General features: G+C 46.0%; 1 protein-coding gene across 2 annotated transcripts in view; it reads left to right on the top strand.

Moving 5' to 3' along the window:
• CDC37L1 (cell division cycle 37 like 1, HSP90 cochaperone) overlaps window positions 1-22,330 on the top strand; it is a 260,540-nt gene that overhangs the window by 146,718 nt on the left and 91,492 nt on the right. For both annotated transcript variants that reach the window (XM_085632929.1, XM_085632930.1), the window contains exon 5: window positions 12,397-12,519. In XM_085632929.1, coding sequence (XP_085489055.1) covers window positions 12,397-12,519 — 123 coding nt within the window. The remainder of the gene's footprint in view (window positions 1-12,396; window positions 12,520-22,330) is intronic.

The following is a 22,330-nucleotide window of genomic DNA, read 5'->3' as shown; positions in this document are numbered from 1 at the left end:
TCTGAGCAATCCTTATTATTAAACTACTTTTTGTGTAGGCTAAGACTGGTAGGACTCCTAATCTGAATTTTATGTAAAGATTTCTCTTTATTTAAGGTTATATATGGTCCATGTATTTTTCCTAGAATATAGAAGTATTTCATTTCTAAATGGCATATTCGCAAGCGCACTCCAGTTTTCCAGCATTTTTTCTGTACATATTCCAAGTGATCTCTTTTGGGATTTTCTCACCTCCCATTGTTGGTATGTCCAGGCCCAACTCAGACAGGATTATCCTACATCATTTATGAATGTTAACTAAAGGTGGCGAATGAACACAGCCTTGTTTGACTCCTTTGCCCTATACCCATGACCCTAGCTGTATTCTTATGATGAAGTTTATTGGTCTGGATTTTTTCTGGTAATCCCTTCTCTTTCAGGGAGGACCGTAGGAGAGTTCTGTCGACAGAGTCAAATATGTGTTTAAAATTCTATGAATACCATGAACTGGGTAGATTTTTTTTCATCTTCTTTTACTTGATGCATGTAAAGTAGAATCTCAGCTTCTTTTCCTAAACCTTTCTTGGAGGTTGGATAGATTCTGGTTGTTTTCAGCCCAGTCCGATTGCGGTTGATAGAAAGTATACCATAGATTTTGCCTTCCCCATCCAGCAGAAAAATCGGACCATAGACCCCAGGATCCACGGAGGTTGTATCGGGGAGGGGGTCACTACCTGGAAGCTCAGTTGCCAATCTTGCCCTACTTATCTGGGTAATCTGCACCATTTTTTCTTGCTCCCTTGGCCCCACTTAGAAACTCCATTTTATGCTAGCGAGCGCTCTAGTTGTTGAAGACCAAGCTGAGCTGTTAGTGCCATGCCTGCCATAAAATACAGTCTGCACAGTGGACACACAGCCAGTAGGTTGCTTTAGCCCAATTTTTTTTTTTACGTCCACTTTATGTTTTTTAAGATATTTTGGATAGTGATGGTGTGGTCCTTAATCATTTACTTTTATGTTGGTTTTTTTTTAATCCATGCTGATTTATAGGTTGATTGGTTTAAATATCAGTTTTAACAGGAGGTTGTGTTAGGGGAAAAATGTTTCACTGGGGCAATACCTGGGGCACTAGAAGCTCAGTTGAACGAACTCTGAATAGATTTAAAGGATGTGTCTGTTTCACAGGTCAGTCATGCACTACTTATCAGGGTAATCGCCGTCATTTTTTCTTGCTTCTGTCTCACCTAAAGACGCTACTTTGGTTATTGAGTGCTCCAATGGTTGGAGACGAAGGTAAGCTGTTGGTGCAATGCCTTCCTAAAATGCGGTCTGTTCCCGTTCACTTTCAAACCGTAGCTAGCGCCAGCTATGCTGTCTCTACCTACTCCCAGGGCCAGGTAAGAGCTGTCTGGGATAGGGAGGCACTTCTAAAGTAGTCTGTGATAAAGACTGTGTCTGCCGCCTTGATCCTTTGGCCAATCTGATTTTTTTTTTTAATATGCGAAAAACTTCATTTTAATATTATACAAATAGGTGGTAGGGAGAAGTCAACAACGGGGATTCATAGCTGATTTGGTAGGGCATTTTCAATTGGAGTTCCTAAAAAAGACCTTAACTGGGCTGGGCTAATAAATATGAGATCCTTTCCTAAGCACAAGTTGGACATATGAAGCCTCCAGAGCATTAACGTCTTCCTCACAGAAACATGGCTTGGTGCTTCCTCGGAGCCAGACATAGCCCTTGCCATCACTGAGGGATATTCCGTCTTGCACATAGACCAAGAGGGCTGCTCAGGCAGGAGCATCTGTGATTTTCTGCATATGCTATCAAGGCTTCATTACTAAGTTAGGAAGCCTAGGCAGTGTAGAGGGGTTAGTTTTCTCCCTCAAGGTTTATGACAACTTTTCTTTTTCAGGGGCTCTGGTTTATCGTCCCCCCTGATTATTTTGTAAATGTTGATGAATTGTTGCTAAATCCCCTTGTGCCTTGGTGTCAGCGATATTCAAATTTTACGATACATGGTGATTTTAATGTACATGTGATGTCCTTGATAATATTGCTGCTGGACATCTAATGGAGCACTTGCGTGACCTTAATCTTGTCTCAAACATCACCGGGCCAAAACATAACATGGGGCATACTCTGGACTTAATTGTTTCAAGTTGCTATTTTCAGAAGCACCATACCTGGTGACCTGGAGTGGGGAGATCTCACATGTGTTCATGCCTTGACGCACACACAAAGCATGATGTGACGCTATAAAAGAGGCAAGAGAAGACCCCTATGAAGGTATAAACTATATATTCTTTTCTAACTTCCTAGATAATACAGATGAAAAGGTATGCAATGGTCTGTATTTTGCATGCATGCTTCATGCTTGTATGTGTAATAATGAGTTAGATTTTGGTAATGCCATGCAACAGTTTGTAGAAATTAAATATATATATTGGTCCTGAAGAAAACCTACTGACCCTTATAGGCACACAGAAGGCTGAAACATGTCGACCCACTGATGTTACAGGTCATCATACCCAGATTCATCTTGTTGCTTTTAACCATGCCGAAGTAAACAAGGAGAGGATTCAGAAGGCATTTTTAGTTCTCACACAATTTTTCTTTCTTAGTTAATTGGGCCGCGAACAAACTGCATGGAGCCCACCCACTCACACTAGGAGCAGTGGGTGAAGATCCGGCAATAAAGCATGCCACAGGTGACACCTGTGGGTGATGATCCTACAAAAATATCTAGGATATGCTAGGATCCCATTAATTACCTGGGTGAGGATCCTTCAGATATCCAAGAAATGTCCGCATCCCACTATAATCTTTCAGAGTAGAGGGTTCTACCCTGAATTCACTTATATGAAGGTTCCCTGATACGCGATAATGAACAAAAAATGAGGCTCAGTGACAAATTATTTGCCTAGAACCACACAACTTGGTGAAGCAGAGATGCCGGAATTGATCCCAGATGTTCCAGTTTCACACTGGGTAATTCAGCCACTAGAAGTTATTATTTCTATTATTTGTATTATTATTATTATTATTATTATTAATAAAATAAATAATATAAATAAAATTAATTAATACAATTTTTTTAATACAATTAAAATTAATTAATATATATATTTTTTTTAAATATGGTTAACCAAAGCATTATCCATCGGCCATAAAATCTAGTGTGTGTTCTATGTTCTTGTTTTGTTTCCATCACATGATCCATTGCATTGTCTTTCACTTTAAAAAATGGTGTAATGAAAAATAGGAAATTGGTTGTGAATAATTCTAGGCAAAATTTTAATAACACCTGGGGAACTGGCAACAATCTTCAATTTCTCTTTACGCACAATTTCATGAAATTACACTTTAAGTGATTTTGGTGCAATTTATTCCCATATTTACATCCTGCATCAAAAGTACTTGCGAGATACCAGCACGAGACTGTTTTGCACAAAAAGTTCCTCGCCCACAAACAGTTTCTACTCAAACCAGGCTCCTGCCGGTATCTTGCAAGATTTTCACTCGAAGTGCACTCTTGTGTGGGGGCGAATAGATATTTTGCAAATTATAGTAACTATGCACGGGGGACAGCCATTTTGATACGCAGCACAGTTCCATTCTGCTTAAGCTCCTGTCAACAAGACTGCGAGGGATGCTACTTGATAGCTACTGGGACCCTGTTTGGTAGGAAAATCACACTATCATGCATATATGCCCCTAATGTAGATGCCCCAGAATTTTTTCATGCTCTGTCATCACAGCTCGATAAACTTGACCCGCAGACTTTGATAATTGGCGGGGATTTTAACATACTCCCTGACCCCATCACAGACGGTACCTAATGGGCACAAGACACTAAACCTTGAGCTCGGCGGACACTATTGGAGATCTGCGATCGGTTCTCCCTACTAGACGTATGGCGTAAACGGAATCCAAACACGACAGAATTCACACCCTATTCAGGCCAATACAACACATGGACGAGTATCGATTTCTGGCTGCTCTTGCCAGACATATACGGTTGGTGCTCGCAAGTGGAGTCCCTCCCTCGGACCTATTCAGACCATTCCCCGGTGAAGCTGCAGTTACAGTTCCCCCACCTTGAGGGCTTTTAGCACCAATGGCGCTTCCCTAACCACGCAATACAGGATGAGGTATTACGGGCTGAGATGCAAGATGCCATTGAAGATTACTTCGATATAAATGCTGGCTCGGGCGGTCCTATGGGAGGGCTTCCAAGCGGTCCTCAGGGGCACATGCATTGCGAAACACGCCGGTGTACTTAAAGATCTACGTAACACATTGGCGAGACATGAACTAGACCTCAAAACGTTAGATGAGGCCGATGCACAACACACTACACCTACATATGAACAGAGGCGATTGGTGCTATTAGAGGACTAGAGACACAGCAGATAGGGAAATTTTATTTCTGGAAAAATACCAGACTGCCAGACGGTACGGAGAGGGAGAGAGACCTGGTAAAGTCCTTGCTCAACTGTTGCGCCCACCTTATCACAAAACATACATTACTGAACTGCGAGCCTCAGACGCACACAATTTCACCACCACGAAAGACATTCAGAATGGCTTTCTGGGGTTCTTTACCAAACTATACCCCTCTACGATTGGAGATGATAAAGAAGCGCAAGAGGGTTACTCGGACGAAGTCGCATTGGTGTACCTTGAAAAACCTATGCAGGACTTTTTAGCTGAACCCATTTCAGTTGCAGATGTTCTTCTTGCCATAGACACTATTCGGGGCTCATCGGTGCCTGGGCTTGATGGATTTACTGGGGAATTTTACAAAACATTCAAAGAAATCTTAGCTCCCAAACTCATTGAAGTCTATGCAGAGGCCCTCGAACGGCAGACGCTCCCCCCTACTCTACGTGAGGCGGTCTTAATTCTGCTTCCCAAACCGGGTGGCTCTTATCGTCCATTATCCCTCCTAAATTTAGATTATAAAATATTGGCGAAGGTTCTTTCCAACAGATTGTCCCAACTGATGCAATTTATAATCTCCCCAGCTCAATCCGGGTTTGTGCCGCATCGCTCCACCTCCCTGAATCTCCGCACGCTATTCTCGGTCATCCATCGGATAGACCCTGCAACCCCGGCCGCTGTCATACTGTTGGACACAGAAAAGGCATTTGACTCCCTAGAATGGTCCCTTTTTCTCTCTATAATGCGCCGCATGGGCATGCCCATAAACTTTATTGCCACAACAGCCCTTTTATATATTAAACCGACTGCCCGGTTGCGTTTAAATGGTACACTCTGTAGCCCATTTGAACTAACACGAGGAACCACACAGGGTTGTCCACTGTCCCCTTTATTGTTCATATCAGCCATGGATCCCCTCATACGTCATTTCCAAGAAAAGTATCTTCACAGGGGATTACAATTCAATACCGGGCCCCTATTGGCATCACTATATGCAGACAACACGATTTTATATGTCAGACACCCCCAGGATAACCTAAAATAATTGATTAGAGAAATCATCAGATTTGGCAGTTTTTCGGGACTGGGCATAAACTGGCACAAATCGGTCATATTCCCATTGACAACTAGCACACAACCATGGGAACTTGAGTTCCCCCTTGAATGGTGCACAGAGTCGGTAAAGTATTTAGGCATACACGTTCACCTAGATACAGCCCAGATACTCCGTCTTAATTATGGTAGAGCGGTGGACACGCTCACTGCTCAAATAGAGAAATGGTTGAAATTGCCTTTGTCGATGGCAGGCCGGGTCGCCATTATCAAAATGGTTGTCCTCCCCAAATTTTACATTTATTCAACAACATACCGATTCCTCTCACTAATCATTTTTTTGGCACACTCCGCTCTCTCCTGAGTCGTTTAGTTTGGGGTGGTAAACACGCACGGGTTCGATGGGCAGTCCTCACATTGCCATATGAGAGGGGGGGTTATAATGTTCCAGATTTTAAGCTTTATTATTTAGTGGCACAGTATAGCTATGCTTATCACTGGTACCATCCAGACGCCCTGATCCCCTATTTGAGGCCCGAGGCAGATCTGGTACTACCCGGACACCTCTCGGCTGTATTACCCTTAGGTTTTCCAAGAGACCCGCTAGATATTCAGACTGTATCCTCCATAAGCTGGGCATGGCATAAAATATGCTGGATCACTGGAGTGGAGAGGCTATATTCCTCTGCCCTACCTGTCATTAATCCTCGGTTAATTCCCATCACGTCGGAACGACTGGTGCAGCGCACCTTGGCGAAGCTAGACTTGACCAAACTGGGAGACTTGTACCCCGATGGCCACGTCTTCTCACCCTCGGAAGATGCACGTTTTAACGCAATAGATTTTATGGATAAATTTGTATTAAGTCGCCTCCACTCCGCATTACGCCCCGTCTTCCTGACATTCCCACTGGAGTCAGCTTTGTTCCTTCCGCTAACGATACTTGTAGAAAAAGTAGACAGCACGCACCTGATATCGAAACTTTACAGGGCATGCGCCACACTGACACCTGTACAGGACAATAAGATTTGCAGTGCATGGGAACACGACCTGGGTATCACAATCACTGATAAGCAATGGGCTCACTGCTGCTTGGTCACGCAAGACTTTTCGCTTAACAGCAGACACAAACTCCCACATTTTAAATTTCTACGCCGCATCTATTTTACCCCAGCACTAGCACATAAAATAAACCCATCTACGCCGCACAACTGTCGCAAATGTTCTGCCCCACATGCAGACTTCGCACATCTCACCTGGACATGCCCGAAACTACAAGACTATTGGACGCAAGTACATCACACGCTTGGGCAAATGTTGAAAATCCCATTGACTCCAATTCCAGAGGTTGCCCTGTTAGGCTACACTGTAACTTTCCCCCCAAAACGCCGTAAGTTTGCAGCACTAGGTCTTTTATTAGCTAAACGGGAGGTGGCACTGCCCCGAATGTCCAGGGCTGGTTGCATAGTGTCGCTTATTGCAATGTTAAAAGTGAGCTCTATGCAAGTATGATGCCCAGCACGTCCCGTCCCAAAGATATATGGGGACACTACAAGAAGTATGTCGAGACCATTAGACAAGCAACTGAGTCCCAGCTAGAGCAGGGGATTGTCCCGGGTGGGGTGGGGTGGGGTGAGGTGAACCCTTCGCACCGTTTGGCTTAAATAATTTTTGCAATTGTACATTGTGAAGTATACAACACTGAATGGCGGGTTCGTTGTATGGGGGGGAGGTGTGGCTGATAGAGGTGGATTGTCTTTTTGTTGCTCCTGTGAGTGGGTTTGGTTCATGGACCCTACTGTTATTAACAATGATTTACGCCATTGGTCTTCTCATTAGATGCCACTTCGAACATATTACCATGTTACTTATGACTTCAATTCTATATGAAGAGACAGCCTGTGACTGTGGATTGCTGCACGTACATTTATGTTTGTTTTTTGTATTGATGAAAACGCTAAATAAAGTTGTTGTTTTTTTTAAAGTACACTCTTGTGTAACTACAGAGACGTGAAATACTGGCAAATCACATTTCACTACAAAAGCCAAATTTTCATGAAATTATGCAAGAAAACAATATACAGTTTGACCCAGCCCTAGTCATGAGCAAGGCTCCCTGCGCTGAAATGCGACGTCATTGTAAATAATCTCATTTGGAGCTGCTGGTAGTGCGCTATTTCTTAACTGTAGGATTGTTCTTCATGTTAAAGTAGGATACTTAGTTCCTCCTAGTAAGGTTGTGCATAGCCGGGGTCTGCTGTTGGAAGGAGGTTGAGCACAGGGCCTGGCCAGAGGTTAGGATGTGCACCAGGGCACAAGTCCTATAAAAAGAAATGGGGGGACTGACCAAGACAATAAGCAAATGACCTCATGACGTCACGACGTAGAGCTATAAAAGAAATAAAATAGTGCTACTTAAATTATTTGTGCAAATACTGGGACAGACTAACCCATCTGGCAGTCTTACAGTGTCTGCATTTATATAGAGGGACAGAACAAAGGCAAGAGCATGCTTCTCTTAAGTACCTGTGAAGAGAAGACAAGCTGCGTGTCTTTGTTTCCCTCTATGGCATTTACATTTAAATGTAAGGTTCCAGGCGGCCCCCAGTCAGCATATACAAACAAAAGAAGGCCGATGGCCTCTTAACTTCTGCCCAACTGGAGGTGGAAAAGGCTCCCTCGCTGCCTGCACGTTGCTGCTGGGAATGGAAAGCAGGCAACGTGCAGGTGCTGCTGAACGTGTCCCGGTGTCTGAAAATTACACGGGGACAAGTTCAGCATATTTCTGTGAAGCCCAACTTCTTGGCAGAGGGGACGGTGTCCACCCTGTGAAAAGAGTGGGGGGACGCCGTGTACCTCCAACTCGAGCCCTGATGTGCACGCAGCTGTAGGAAAATAGGTGCATCATAAAAAAAACACAACAGAATTCACTGAAAAAAGTTTAAAGCAGTTTATGGTTCTGGCTAAAACGCAGCAATCACAGAACTTCAACAATTATGTTTACCAACACATACCCCCACACATGCCATAACTTCTGCCGTCCATCATGTTAGTTTCTTGGTAGATTTTCTTTTGTTTCTGAGCTTTTCACAAATGGTGTTTTGAGCATGGTGGGCGGCACAAATCTGACTTTTCTTTTTCCATGCATCTGGGTACCCCTGACCACTGCCCTGGAGTCGGAAACATCTGGGGATGGGCTCCAATGACTGTGGAACTGTTTTTCACACCTTGAAAGTGGTGATTTGGAACCGATTCACATGTTTAAGGATGGTTAAAAATAACATATTTTTTCCTTAATCAAGCCATACCATTACCTAAAAAAGAAGTGTGATTGATAGGTTTTGCAAGTCATGACTCGTGAATTAAATTTGAAGAGTTATACAAAAGTGTTCACCCTTTGAAGCCCACTGTGCAACTTTTTTTTAAATGCTAATATCTCAAAACTACTGAATGGGTTTACACCAAACCAACAAAAGCATGCTTTATCGGCAAATTTCTACTTTCATGGCAAGTTTAATGTCAATTCATTCTGCTGTGCTGTAGACTCAAGCTAAATTTCCTTTGGGTGCTAAAATAGTAAAACTCTTGTGTTTTTTTCGCCCCCTCCCATCCTCTAAACGTTTTCACGGTGGCCAGATCTTCACAAAACTTGATATGCCAGACCTTATCTGACTAAGTAGAACATTTCGCGCAAATCCTTCAATGAGAAAAACATACGCAAATCAAAAAAAGCCTTTTCAGTGGAAACACTGTCTAAACTAGGTGTTTTCAACTACTTGATCACAAGCTACAGTAGCTCGCAGACACCTTCATAGTAGCTCACAGCCTTGAGTTAAATTTTAAATAAGCAGGGGCGGCACTTTTTCCTTTTAAAATAAAGGGAAAGCTGTATTTATTTTACATTATCATCAGGCTGCAGATAGCAGGGCCTGATAAGAGCAATGCTCAGTCAGATTTATGACCCAGGCCTGTGAGCTGAGGCTAAGACCTGAAGCACTGAGCTATTTAACTCTTACATAAAAGTCCTTGTCAACTCAATATTGCAGCGTGAGAACAAAATGGTGTTTCTGAATGCTTTTCAATGGGGGAAAAAAATTGAAAAGCTACCTTAATGATTCAGTTAAGAATTTATTTTAAATGTTTCCCATTTCAATGTGTTTCATATACAAACAGCATGCCTCTTGCTCCCAGTGGCCATTAGACACTGTGCTGTATATTCTGTGCTATATTTATAACTGAAAAATATAGCCATTATTATTAAGTGGATGAAATTTAAAGTGCAAAAAAAGTTTCATATTATGAACATTTTTGCGGAACATTTTTCAGCACTTAAAATTACTCCCATTTAAAAAAATGGTTGCATGTTTGTGTTATACTTGTAAACAGGCAAAATGTATGTCCTGTTCCACAAGTACATACGGCACGAACTATCAGCCACCCATACGCATATATACCATTCATGCGCACACATGTTCATACATCCCCAAAACCACGCTCTCACTGACACACTAGGCAACCCTGTCATAATGCCCCTAGTCAAAATATTTTGTTTAAACCATTATATCTGGCTTATGGACATTAGGCTTGAAGTAAATGAAGCTGGACATGGGGGTGGCTGTTAACACTGCACACGTTGCTTGGCCTTCTTCAGCTCACAATGATTTTTACTGATCAGAAGTAGCTCTTGCTACAGAATAGGTTAAAGACCACTGGTCTAAATCATAACTACTCAGTGGTGACCGCCACTTTTTAATACATAACAATCATTCATATGGTGAGTTTTGGGTGGGTTAACCTGATATGGTGAATGCCGATGTTCCGATTCCCAGTGTAGTGACATAGATGGTTGTAAACGGGCTTGGTCACCAATGAAGCCAACTATTAGACCTGACACCACTATCTCTTTCTCTGGTATAGCTTTGTACAAAAGCCTCCATGTCTACTGCTGAACTTCTCCAGAATCCCATAAGATTGAGAGAGAAATCCTTGCTTTCTTTTTAGTTGTTAATCCTCTAGCAAATCTCACCTCCATTCCCTGGGTTCTGGGAGAGGCTGATAATGCCACAGACACTGCTAACAAATTGATATATGTTGAAGACGGCATGGATGGTGGGGAGCAAAGCTGATGTTTCTTCCTCATTGTTGCCTGGCAATGCTGATAGTAATTTGAGTAAATGGAATTTACCACTGCTGCTCCTCCGTACATGGAGAGCAGGCTTGCTGAGCCAAACCTGACTTGCTGGAATCTGACTTTAGCTTCTTGCGTACCAGTATTTGTGTGATTTTTCCTTTATTTCAAGTCCAAAGGAGTGGGAATGTCAACTTGGAAATTGGGTTATATAGGAACTTGACAGGGGTGAATGGAGGAACTGCCCCATATGTGGTCTTGTTGCCCCTCTTAAGCCCTGCTGCTGGCATATTCGATTCTTGAATTACTCTTATGGCACAATGATTTATGTTTTGGAGAGCCCAACATGGGTAATGACGTCAGTGGGGGATAAGGGACAGTTGAAGGTACATCATATAGATAGGTAAGCCGAGGAGAGCTGTTTGTTGAGGATGTACCACACTGATTTAACTGACTTCAATTGCGCCTCAGTTTTCTAGTTCTGTCAGGCATCCGATCATCAGCAACCACTATGCAGACAATCTGGCTCATCTAATCACTTTTGATTCTCTGCCCCTTGCTCAGACATATCTTGTTTCTTTTTTTTGTGTTCCAACCTCTTCATCCATGTTTGTGCCATCCAGGCACTAGGTTAATGTCTTAACTTCCCACCAGCATTCATCAATTCTTTCAGTGTCCTGTTCAGGGTTGACTGTGAAGCACTGCTGCTTTTGTTATTAGGCGCTGATATTACAGTACTGCTGCAAAACCGGCCCCCACTAAAAACAAAAAGTGGCTTCCACCGCTGCAAATCTGGCCCCCACCCTTCAGCCTCCTGGGTAAATGTCCGATGCCCGCCACGACCAATCCGTCCCTGCTGGCACCTACCTGTTGACAATAGCACTGAAGGAAAGAGGCAGAAGAATATTTCTAAGTTGCAAGACCACGTCTTCTGGCCCATAGGCATTCTGCACATCTGGTCATTTTTCTGTGGTTTCCTATACCCCGAAGTTACCCAGGTCTCTGCAAGGTCCCGCTCTGTCTGGCAGTGAGAATTGTTATTCGGTATCCTAGCCAATGCCTTATTTAGAAATAAATGTAGTGTGTGGGTCTCGGAATAAATCATTCTCTAGTCAAAACCTGCAGCAAGGGCCAAGGCAGTATTTTCGGTCAGAGATTGGCTTGGTTGTAAAGAAGGGGGTGCTGGGCATGGGACAAGCTAATCTGAGTGTAAAATTGCTCAATGACTCATTTTCCCATATACTTCTTAGAAGCATAAGAGTTAAGAAGTTTAAGGGAAATGTAAGGCACATCACTAGATACAGGGTCATCCCTTGTCCAAAATGGCAAAGTTGCATTCACTGCTTACAGTTTCCTACTCCTTTTTGCTAGTGAGTCCCTCAGAAGTTGTTGATATGGCTGGTTATTCACTGCGGGGTGGAATCTTCAGGAAGGTATCTTCCAACAGAGCACTGTATAACAGTAGCATCTGATATCCTGAGCACGCCTTTGAAGGTGCCCTAACAATACGTATGACACAGATGTCAACGTGTACATCTTTACATAAAAGTAAGTGTATTGTTTATCCTACTTTTATTAGAATTCTCCCTAAGAAATCCCACCTTTTGAGATTCTAAATGCTGGAGGATAACTCCTCTGTGCCTTGTTCTATCAGAAAGGTATGTTTTATCGCGTTTAGCTTCTAAATGGTTGTACGTCTTATGCACAGCATTATGAATAACACATTTAGTTGCATTCTCCTCACACATTTTTCTGATGTGCTTCTATCTGTCCCATCATTTTCTTTGCAGAAGAGAGCTCTGATGGAACAAGTGGCCCACCAGGCAGTCGTCATGCAGTTCATTCTAGAAATGGCTAAAGCTGCTAATGTGGACCCAAGAGGCTGTTTCCGGTTGTTTTTCCAGAAAGCTCAAGTAGGTGAAACTTTCCTGCGCAGTTAAAGCCAGTGCTTAGGTCAACAATGGTCACACTGAAATGTAATTATTTGTGTACGTTTCTTTGGTGTCTGTCTATTATGTCTCTGTATTCTTGATCCTTCTTACCATAGCCTGTTCTTCTTCTGCCTTTAACAGATCTAACCACCACACTCTTTGAGCCAAGGCTGCACTCAGTGTAAGGATCTTCATGAAAGTACATTAAAATGAGGCTTGCTTTTCAGGACACATTAGACCTTTAATTCAGACTCTCCTTCCTCCCTTCTGCTTGGGGTTAGCAGAGTGGGTTTAAATGTGGAGAGTTTCCTCTTGCTGCAGTTCAAAGGGGCAATGATTTGACAATATGGATTAGTGGGGGTATAGAGGCAAGTGGTGCCTGTGGGGAGAGTGATGAGATCTTGACTCAGTGAAGATCTATGCGCTACATCAGATGGATCATTGCCTCCAGCAGCTCTGACCATGCACGGTGCTTTGTGGAGGAGAAGAAAGACTTCTGTATATAGTTGGGTCCAGGCCGACTGTCGAGATGCCACCGCTGTAGAGCTTTCCATCCCTGCGCTTGGTGGAAAAAAGGGCCTTGCCCCAACACGTCTTCCTGGTCTGGGAAACAAAACAAAATAGAATCTGGGATTCTGTTTTGTTTCCTTTCTGTATGAAACTTTGGTGCAGGGCTCGATGTCCCACCAAGACCTCGAAGCTCCGACGCTCCATTTGTACCATTTGCTGTTTCTCTCAGCTTTCTTTGCTGCATCTTGAAAGATGAGTCGTTTCCATGTTCCAGTTGCTGATCCAGAGCCTTTACACATAGCTATGACTTGAGACCAGACGCGTTGCTAGTCGGCCTCAAAATGTTTATTATGCAGTCACTAAAAACCATAGCAATAGACATAAGAATAAGATATTGCAACAACATAAACAAAAACAATACAAATGTTAATAATTACATGCTGGTTTAGGGTGCACCGCATGAAGTTCAATCTGAACCTGTATTCCTACTACTTCTTGTATCCCACCTCTTGTAAAAATAGTCTGTAATCTTTTAATCAATAACTGTTTGAGTGGCAGCACAACCAACCAGTGACGTCTTATATTTCCCAATTAAGGGGTTCCTCCAATGTGAACATTTTGCAACAAGACAAAATTTGCACAAACCAATGTATCCGATCTTCGTATATATGTTGGGTAGGATCTCATGCTCCTAGAACGTTACAATTGTCTAATCCTCAAAGCCACTAAGCGATTGCACTAGTTTTGATTCTCTGATCATCTGCAACTTGTTTATCTGCCAACCGCGTGAGATCTTTTCTTCCTGTGGCCAGTCCTCATGTTTCGGAAATGGAGACAGACCTCCAACCCTTCATTCCATCTCTGCCTTAAGAGGGTGGTTCCAACCGAATTTGGTCTGCCAAAGTCCAACCTAGAGGGCACATTTGCGTGATTGCAATGTGAGATAGGCTGGCTTTCTGAGTTCAAAGTCCAGAAAAGGGGACAAATCCGCTCTCTTGTTCAATCCATAATGATGTGATGGCGCCAGGCATCCGGTGACTACTTGCTTCCTCGAAGCCTAGAAGGACAGACCTAGATAATATATTCTCCCCTCTCATAGGCACATGAAACGCTGATTTACAGGACGGCTTTATGCGTTTCTTGTGGAGAGAGATTTCTCGATCTTGTACCTTTTGAACCCCATGACTTTTTGTAACTTCCGTTTGCTGCTATGGAAGGCCGCCTCCCCAGTCACCAGTCAACCAGGAGAATGTGTGAAATCCATAGCTATATTCATCTGAACCTTAAATGACTTTTCTTCGAAACAAGAAGATACTCCGGAGAGGCACATCATGTACTTCGAACCCCAGATACCTCATTTGTGTAAAGAAACCTGTTAATTGTATTCGGTACTCGTTCTTTCATAGCTGAAGGGACTCCTCGCGACTTGGGCGTCATACTGGCTCTGAAGTTCTACTATGGCGGGAATTGTGCCCATCAATTTGTCACTTATGCTGGCACATAGTGCCAATATCGGCAACAGTTATCACAACACACATAAGTACATAAATAAAAACACACGACACTGAATGTAAGTGGAGAAATATTGCTGCAGGTTTATTAGCATAATAAATATGCAAACACGGTGGGTTATCTTACGGGCGATCCCAGGGCAGGCCAGCCCCAAGCCGCCTGCCCGTCTGATAAGCCTAGAGTCACCATGGCAACGCCAATTGGTGTATACCAAATGTTGGGAGGGTCCCCCCCTCCCATCCGTGGACCTCCAGTCCACATGCTTCACACGCCCCCCCGTGATGGGTGGGCGGAGCATACATGGCAGCCCCCGGTTGCTCAGACCCACAACCGCCTGTCGGTTAGCGGGGCGCCGTAGGTCTTCCAGTGGACACGCTAAAGATCCCTGGGTATCCTGGCTTAGCACCACACGGTGCTGCTGCATGCTATACCCCTTGGTATGTGCAGACCCTGGATCGCCCTGTAACTCCTCCTGCAACACAAAGTGAAAATTGTTAGAAAAACCTGCCCCCCCCTTTGTCCCTCCGGATGCCGGGTAAGCGGATGGGCGGGCAAGGCGAACGAGCGGACAAGAGGGCGAGGAGGGGGCGGGGACAGCATATGTACCCCCCTTTGCTCCTCCCCGCCGGAAGCAGCTACCTGTCTGGGGTCTCCCCTGGTCAAACCCAGGGACACGACCTCCCACCCCTGTGCCTTCCTGTGGCACTAAGGCGGCCGCCCTCAAAGGGGCGGGCCGCTGCGCAACCCCCCCCCCGGGCAGCCTTACATAGTGCCAATATCGGCAACAGTTATCACAACACACATAAGTACATAAATAAAAACACACGACACTGAATGTAAGTGGAGAAATATTGCTGCAGGTTTATTAGCATAATAAATATGCAAACACGGTGGGTTATCTTACGGGCGATCCCAGGGCAGGCCAGCCCCAAGCCGCCTGCCCGTCTGATAAGCCTAGAATCACCATGGCAACGCCAATTGGTGTATACCAAATGTTGGGAGGGTCCCCCCCTCCCATCCGTGGACCTCCAGTCCACATGCTTCACACGCCCCCCCGTGATGGGTGGGCGGAGCATACATGGCAGCCCCCGGTTGCTCAGACCCACAACCGCCTGTCGGTTAGCGGGGCGCCGTAGGTCTTCCAGTGGACACGCTAAAGATCCCTGGGTATCCTGGCTTAGCACCACACGGTGCTGCTGCATGCTATACCCCTTGGTATGTGCAGACCCTGGATCGCCCTGTAACTCCTCCACAGACTTGGGAGTGGCCACCGTCACTACCAGGGCCCCCCACCAAGGTAGACCTATTTCCTTACAACCTGCTGCAGCCAAAGCTTCCCCTAGGTCCAGTAGGAAAAGAACCGTGCCTAAACTAGAGAGGTGCACCCCATCTCCCTCCCGGCACCCTGTGGACTTGGCGTGTATAAGACCATGCCTGATGAAGCCCAAAACCTCTTTGCTCTGCGCAACTGCGCATGGCTCCAGGTAGACCTTTTTACCTACAGCAACTGATACCGGGCTTCTCCCAGGTCCAGCCAAGACAATCTACGCCCAGCTGGACCGGCGGGCGGCCTGCCCCTCAGGACAGGTGCCCTCATCCTTTCTAACTCCCCCGTGGAATTTGACTGAAACGACCGTAAACCTAAAACTAGGCGTTGGTCCAATGTAGCCTTTGAATGGCTGAAGAACAATCCCCTTGACAAGACACTCCTGCCTGACAGTGCCAATGCGGGAGGGGTAAGAGTTGACAAGCCCGCCTTACCTCCTCCTTCACTCAGTTGGAGTATGTCCATCGCCTTCCATCAGTCACCACCAAATGAGAAGCCTTGCCCTCCCAAACTTTGCTAGTATACCAGGGAGAGACAGGACTGAGTGACCACAGAGGAGGACCAACGTGTAAAATTCTTCACTATCTTGGATACTGGGTACGCCAATTGTTCTCCTGCTAATTGGTAGCCCAAAAGCGTTACCCCGGGGTTTCCCTCAATCATGTGGACCATATCGCCCCCGAGGAAGGCCACTTCCACAACCTGCATAGCTGCCAGCCAGTGCTGAAGGGCAGGATACGTTACCCGGTACCGCTACTCGCATCCATGGTACCTGTTTCGTCGAACTCAAGGACGGGCTACTAAGTGAGCAACCAGGCTCCGCCCACTCCTGCCTGGCAGAGCCCATGCGGGAGGAGGTAAGGGTTGACAAGCCTGCCTTTCTTCCTCTTTCACACCGTTGGAGTACGCCCATCGTATTCCATCAGTCACCACCCAATGTGAAGCCTTGCCCTCCCAAAATTCTGCTAATATACCAGGGAGAGACAGGACAGAGTGACCACAGAGGAGAACAACGTGTAAAATGCTTCTCTATTTGAATACTGGGAAAGCCAAATTGTTCTCCTGCAGATTTGTAGCCCAAAGTGTTACCCCGGTGTTTCCCGTAATCATATGGACCATACGCCCCTGTTGGAAGGCCCCTTCCACAACCTGCATGGCTGCCAGCCAGTGCTGGAGGGCGGGAGAAGTTGCCCTGAACCGATACTCGCATCAAGGTACCCGTTTCGTCAAACTCAAGGGCGGGCTACTAAGTGAGCAACCAGGCTCCGCCCTAGTATCCAGAGGTCAAACCCAAGCCCCTCCAGGTTCTGCTGCTTCACCTGCCTGTTAACAGGACACCCAGGGCAGACCACCGGTCTATAACCCATGCTTGGCCATGCCTGAGCTAAAACACCTTGAACAGCATGACAACAGGCTAACCACCAGCATTGCGTTCTGAATGTTTCTGGCACTGCCAAGAAACATGCGCATAACTAAAGCAACTGGCACCATGCCATAAAAGTATCCATTCAGCCTCCTATGAGTGCAAAATGTGCTCTTGTGGCGATCCGTATTAGTGTTCCCTCCAAACCAGCCGCCCTAACCAGGCAACTCGCACCCTCTTGGCACTGGCACACTCCCGCCCCAGCTGCCCTAGAGTGCCTGGTCGTGAGTGGCCACAACCTACGTTTTATCACTGACGTTATATCGGGGTAAGATGACACTCAACTAACTCTACTGCTGAGTGCCCGTTGCACCATCGCACGTATGTCTTTTGCCTACTCAGTGGCTGGATGTAAAGTTAAATGACATTGGCAGCCCAGCCCGGGCGAACCTAGCAGCTTACAGTTTCTGGTGCTATAGACAGTACCTGTAGCATGATGAACCGAGTGCAATTCCCTTGCTCCTGTTGAGCACGGAACCCACAACAACTTCTCACCATGGTTCAATACCTTAATGCTGCTCATCGTTTCCTAGCAGAATGTTGACAAATCTATGTTCTGCAATGGCACTACATTGCAGCCTGGACCATTCTGCCAGCTTCCGAAAGACCTTTGTCCTGCTGCCTGGCCTAAGCAATCTTGCCCTGTTCTAGAAGCGCCCGCTTCAGCCCTAGAGCTAACAATTCACCAGTAACCCCAAACTGGCCCTGATGCGAAACAAACCATGCCAAGGCACACAGGTGTGTGTAATAACTAATAGCAGGTCTAACAGCGTCAACAGGCATCCTCAGCTAACAATAAGCATGAAGGAGTAAGGGTTTCCAGTGGGAATGAGATGACAGTAAATACAGCGGGAGGAGCGGCCAATGACCTGCCCAAAGACTCTTCGAAATCCTCCTACCGAATGATGTGGGAGCCCGCCACCAACCTCTGTCCAAGCCTGCCAACCCCACAAGTATTTGGACCCCTATTGCACCAAGGATTGGAGGGGCGGGGGAGGGGCAGTCCGGTCTGAGGAAGTGTGTGATGGAGGACCTGCGTCCTAGAGTACCTATAGTTGGGTTCCACGAGTACCTGATGTGTTAATACTAATAGCGTGGTAGCAACTCAATCAGCACAGGGCAGATGCCCAACTGTCTTACAACCGTGTGAGACACACAGGGAGATAACGGAAGGCTAACCCCAGTCCGACACAGAACAAACCCACCATGTGACTGTGCTCAAAGAAAACTCCATCCCACATCAAACTGAACCAGTGCTGTGCCTGAAAATTACAACCGATATTAGAACCGATGCTACCTCCCTGCTTGCGGAAGCATAACATAGGGGCCTAAAAACCAAATCACCAGCCCTTCGCTACACGCCTGGTATTACCCCTAGCAGCACTTCTCAAGCAGTAACCATTCTGTATTATACAGCGGCGCGCCGACCCCCCACAGCCATCGCCCAGAGGGGTTAGGGAACAACGCTTGCCACTGCATGATTATGTTACCCCAAGTGCGTAGAGCCTCGTTTAAACATGAGCAGCTGCAAAAGTATTCCTAGCTGAAACTAAGTGGCAACAGAGGGACTCGGACCAATGTATTCAGAAGCTGAAGATGTAACGCCTATCGAACATACCTCCTCACCTTTGCACAAGAGGAGAGCGGCGCAACCTCGCTGCCCGCCCCACATCTCTGCATGTTCGACCCCCAGTCCTAGTCGCCCGGTGATGGCATGTGCTGACATAATATCTGTTTGCTCCAGGCCCTCTGCTACGCCCTGGAGGATGTGGCTGTGAGGGACAATAATGCAGCTGGGTCGAGTAAAACCGCACCAAGCAAAGGCAAACTATGTGGCACAATACAGCCATCTTGTAATGGTATACTTCATTCTTTTCACATTTTATTAAAACTTGGTACACTTTCTGGGTACAGGTTGCACTTCATTAGTACCAGCATAATACCTAAATACCGCAATAAGCTGAAGAAAGGTGACCAGTGCAGCTTTGCAGGGCTTTCCACTGCTTGGCAGCACGCAAACAAGGTGGGTGGATGAAAGAATCTATTTCAAGTGTGCGGGGACATCTTTCTCTGAGAAGACTACGGAAAAAACTCTGATAACCGAAACAAGGAAATAAGCTGAATCGTTTAGTGCCATAACTGGCGAACCACTGAGGTAGCACTAAATACCACTGCCAGTGAGATACCGTTTGTGTACCGTGGCAGTATAACGGGGGACTATCCTGAAAATTTCAAAACAACCCATAACTTCTAGATGCCCCGCATACTGCACGCTCCCTCCGGGCTCAACCCAGCTCCTCCGCTTAGCGGCCGAGGGGCCCCTAAATTTGTGTCGGAAACACACTAAATAACAGATTGTTCCTGGTGCCCAACTCAATTGTACTCATTTAACGACCTCAAGTGGCTGACACGCTGAGCCATTGGTTAGCCTGGTACTAAATATCAGATGCCACTAGTTACCCAGCTCAAAGGTACTCATCTTATCGAGCTCATGTGGATGAAAGGCCGAGCAGAAGGTGACTGGGCACTTAATAGCAGATGGTTCTAGCGACCCAACTCAATGGAACGCAGTTAATCAACCTCAGCTGGAAGAAAGGCTGAGCAATCGAAACAGTGACCCAGAGTTCAGACACCGGTCCCTGTAGGGGGGGGGATTAGCTCACTGCGCCACCGGACCCGGTCCTATTACCACCCAAAAGACCACTTTCTAGAAGAAACCGATAATACTTCATACCGTGCTGCGTTGCAAATCCTATAAGAATAATGGAATTATTAAATGCTGGAACATTAATTTTCCCTCTGTCACTCAAGCATGTTACAACTGGATTAGTAAAAACTTCCGCCTATGAGTTTGACTCTTGCGCATGTGCAGGGGGCTTCCCCACCCTTGCTGAAGCCTGTCTCGAGACTAGGGAATCTATTAAAACATTTCCTTGAAATGCAAATCATAACTGCGTGAAAATGCCGTTTTTTGACAACAAATTGCCCTTTTGTGCCTTCTGCCACGAACTTCCTTGTGCAAGAGTGACAGCCTTATCAAAACCCGCGAGAAGATAAGAGATCTGCCTAGGATGTCGGTAAGTGTAAACTCGACCTAAGGCTCGGTCCCTGGTCTCCTGCGCCAAAGTCAGCAGCCTGATCCTCGGCGGACGTGCAACCCGACGCTCCACCCCCCAACTACCGAGCAATGCCCCACCCTCCGGGAGACAAGGCAACCAAGGGACGCCGAGGGAGCGCGGCCGCGCAATCCACAGCCATGCTGACCTGTCCTGGCCCGGCAACCCAGTTTAAAGATTACTTTAGAATGACTCCGCAGTGGAGGGAGCGGGAAGCGTTGCGATATGAACGCGTACTCGGCCCGAAGGATAGGAGCGCTGGCGTGCGCACCGAGTAACTACATATTCAGTCACAGCGATAGTGAATGTTATGCCCCAGGAATACAGGATGCGGACGCGACTCCGAGGCTCGATCCCTGGTTTCCTACCCAAGCCAGCAGCTTGTGCCTCGGACCACTGCGCAAACCGGCGCTCCATTCCCCCCACTGCCATGCATGGCACCTCCACCCCGCGATGCCTGGCGACCACGAGAAGCCGAAGTAGGCGCCGCCCCGCAATGCACCGTGAGGTCTGGAGGCGCAGGGAGAAGTGGGGGTGCCCCACGCGACTGCCCCTGCTCACCAATACCCGTACCGCTGATGAACAACGACGGAGAGCAGCCGCCGGACCTGCAAGACTCCCAGCCGCCGAGTGTCCCAGTGTGCAAAGACCCGGGACTCCATGTAGAAAATTAAAACCGTGCTATGTGTATTATTATTATTTTTTTTTTTTTTTTTTTATCTAATTACTTTAGTCCACGATGGGGCGAATAAGCGTGTCAGATGAACCCCATGACTTTTTGTAACTTCCGTTTGCTGCTATGGAAGGCCGCCTCCCCAGTCACCAGTCAACCAGGAGAATGTGTGAAATCCATAGCTATATTCATCTGAACCTTAAATGACTTTTCTTCGAAACAAGAAGATACTCCGGAGAGGCACATCATGTACTTCGAACCCCAGATACCTCATTTGTGTAAAGAAACCTGTTAATTGTATTCGGTACTCGTTCTTTCATAGCTGAAGGGACTCCTCGCGACTTGGGCGTCATACTGGCTCTGAAGTTCTACTATGGCGGGAATTGTGCCCATCAATTTGTCACTTATGCTGGCACAGATGTGAGCTAACCAGAATGAATAACTGCTTGTGAGGGAAGGATGGTGCCCTGCACCAACTGTTGCAGCAAACGCCTCAGTTCTAAACCTCTGCATGGAACTCGTGCATGTACCGCTATGTTAGCCAAGTGGGCAGCTGTGCTTTTCGATATTCAGTATTCTTAATGGACGTTTGAAGGGCAGCAATGTGAGCGTCTGTGCACGCGCTCTGCAGGCACTGTTCTTTACATGCAACTTTCTGAAGTATTCATCGGTTTGTTCTCTGCCTGAACTATGATTATTACTAATAACCACATCATTGTATTCATTTGATCAGCTTTGTAACAATGCACGTCTTTGACTGGCCCCTCGCTGAAAAGTTGCTCTGCTCATGGATGTCTGCTGTAGATGATTTAAACGACACCTTCCCACACCTGGAACCCTATTTACCCGTCCAAAGAGCTTTTGCAGGGAAATGTAGAGTATGTAGCCGCACTGGTATACGGCATCTGACCTGTAGCAACGGATTCATTGCGTATGAAATATTATTAAGTATTTATCTTATGTAGTGTGTTTAAAAACCACGCACTGAAGATCAATTTCTGGCCTGGCCACACGGTGGCACCAAGTTTCCACGAAGCGTATTAGAGCCACCAGAGAAAGATAATGATCTTGTTGAAGCGCGTTCTTTAAAACGTACTGTACGGCATGCTTAACGTCACTATACATTGAACATGCATTGTGCGGGTGACTCACACGGATTTAGAAATAAAACCAGCATTGCCAAAGTCAATAGATGTGTCTTTAATTTAACGTTTTACGTTTCTGTTTGGTAA

The sequence above is a fragment of the Triturus cristatus genome, chromosome 2_1, assembly GCF_964204655.1.
Source record: "Triturus cristatus chromosome 2_1, aTriCri1.1, whole genome shotgun sequence".
In the NCBI taxonomy this organism is placed as follows: Eukaryota; Metazoa; Chordata; class Amphibia; order Caudata; family Salamandridae; genus Triturus; species Triturus cristatus.
This window is presented reverse-complemented; position numbering and strand designations above follow the sequence as displayed.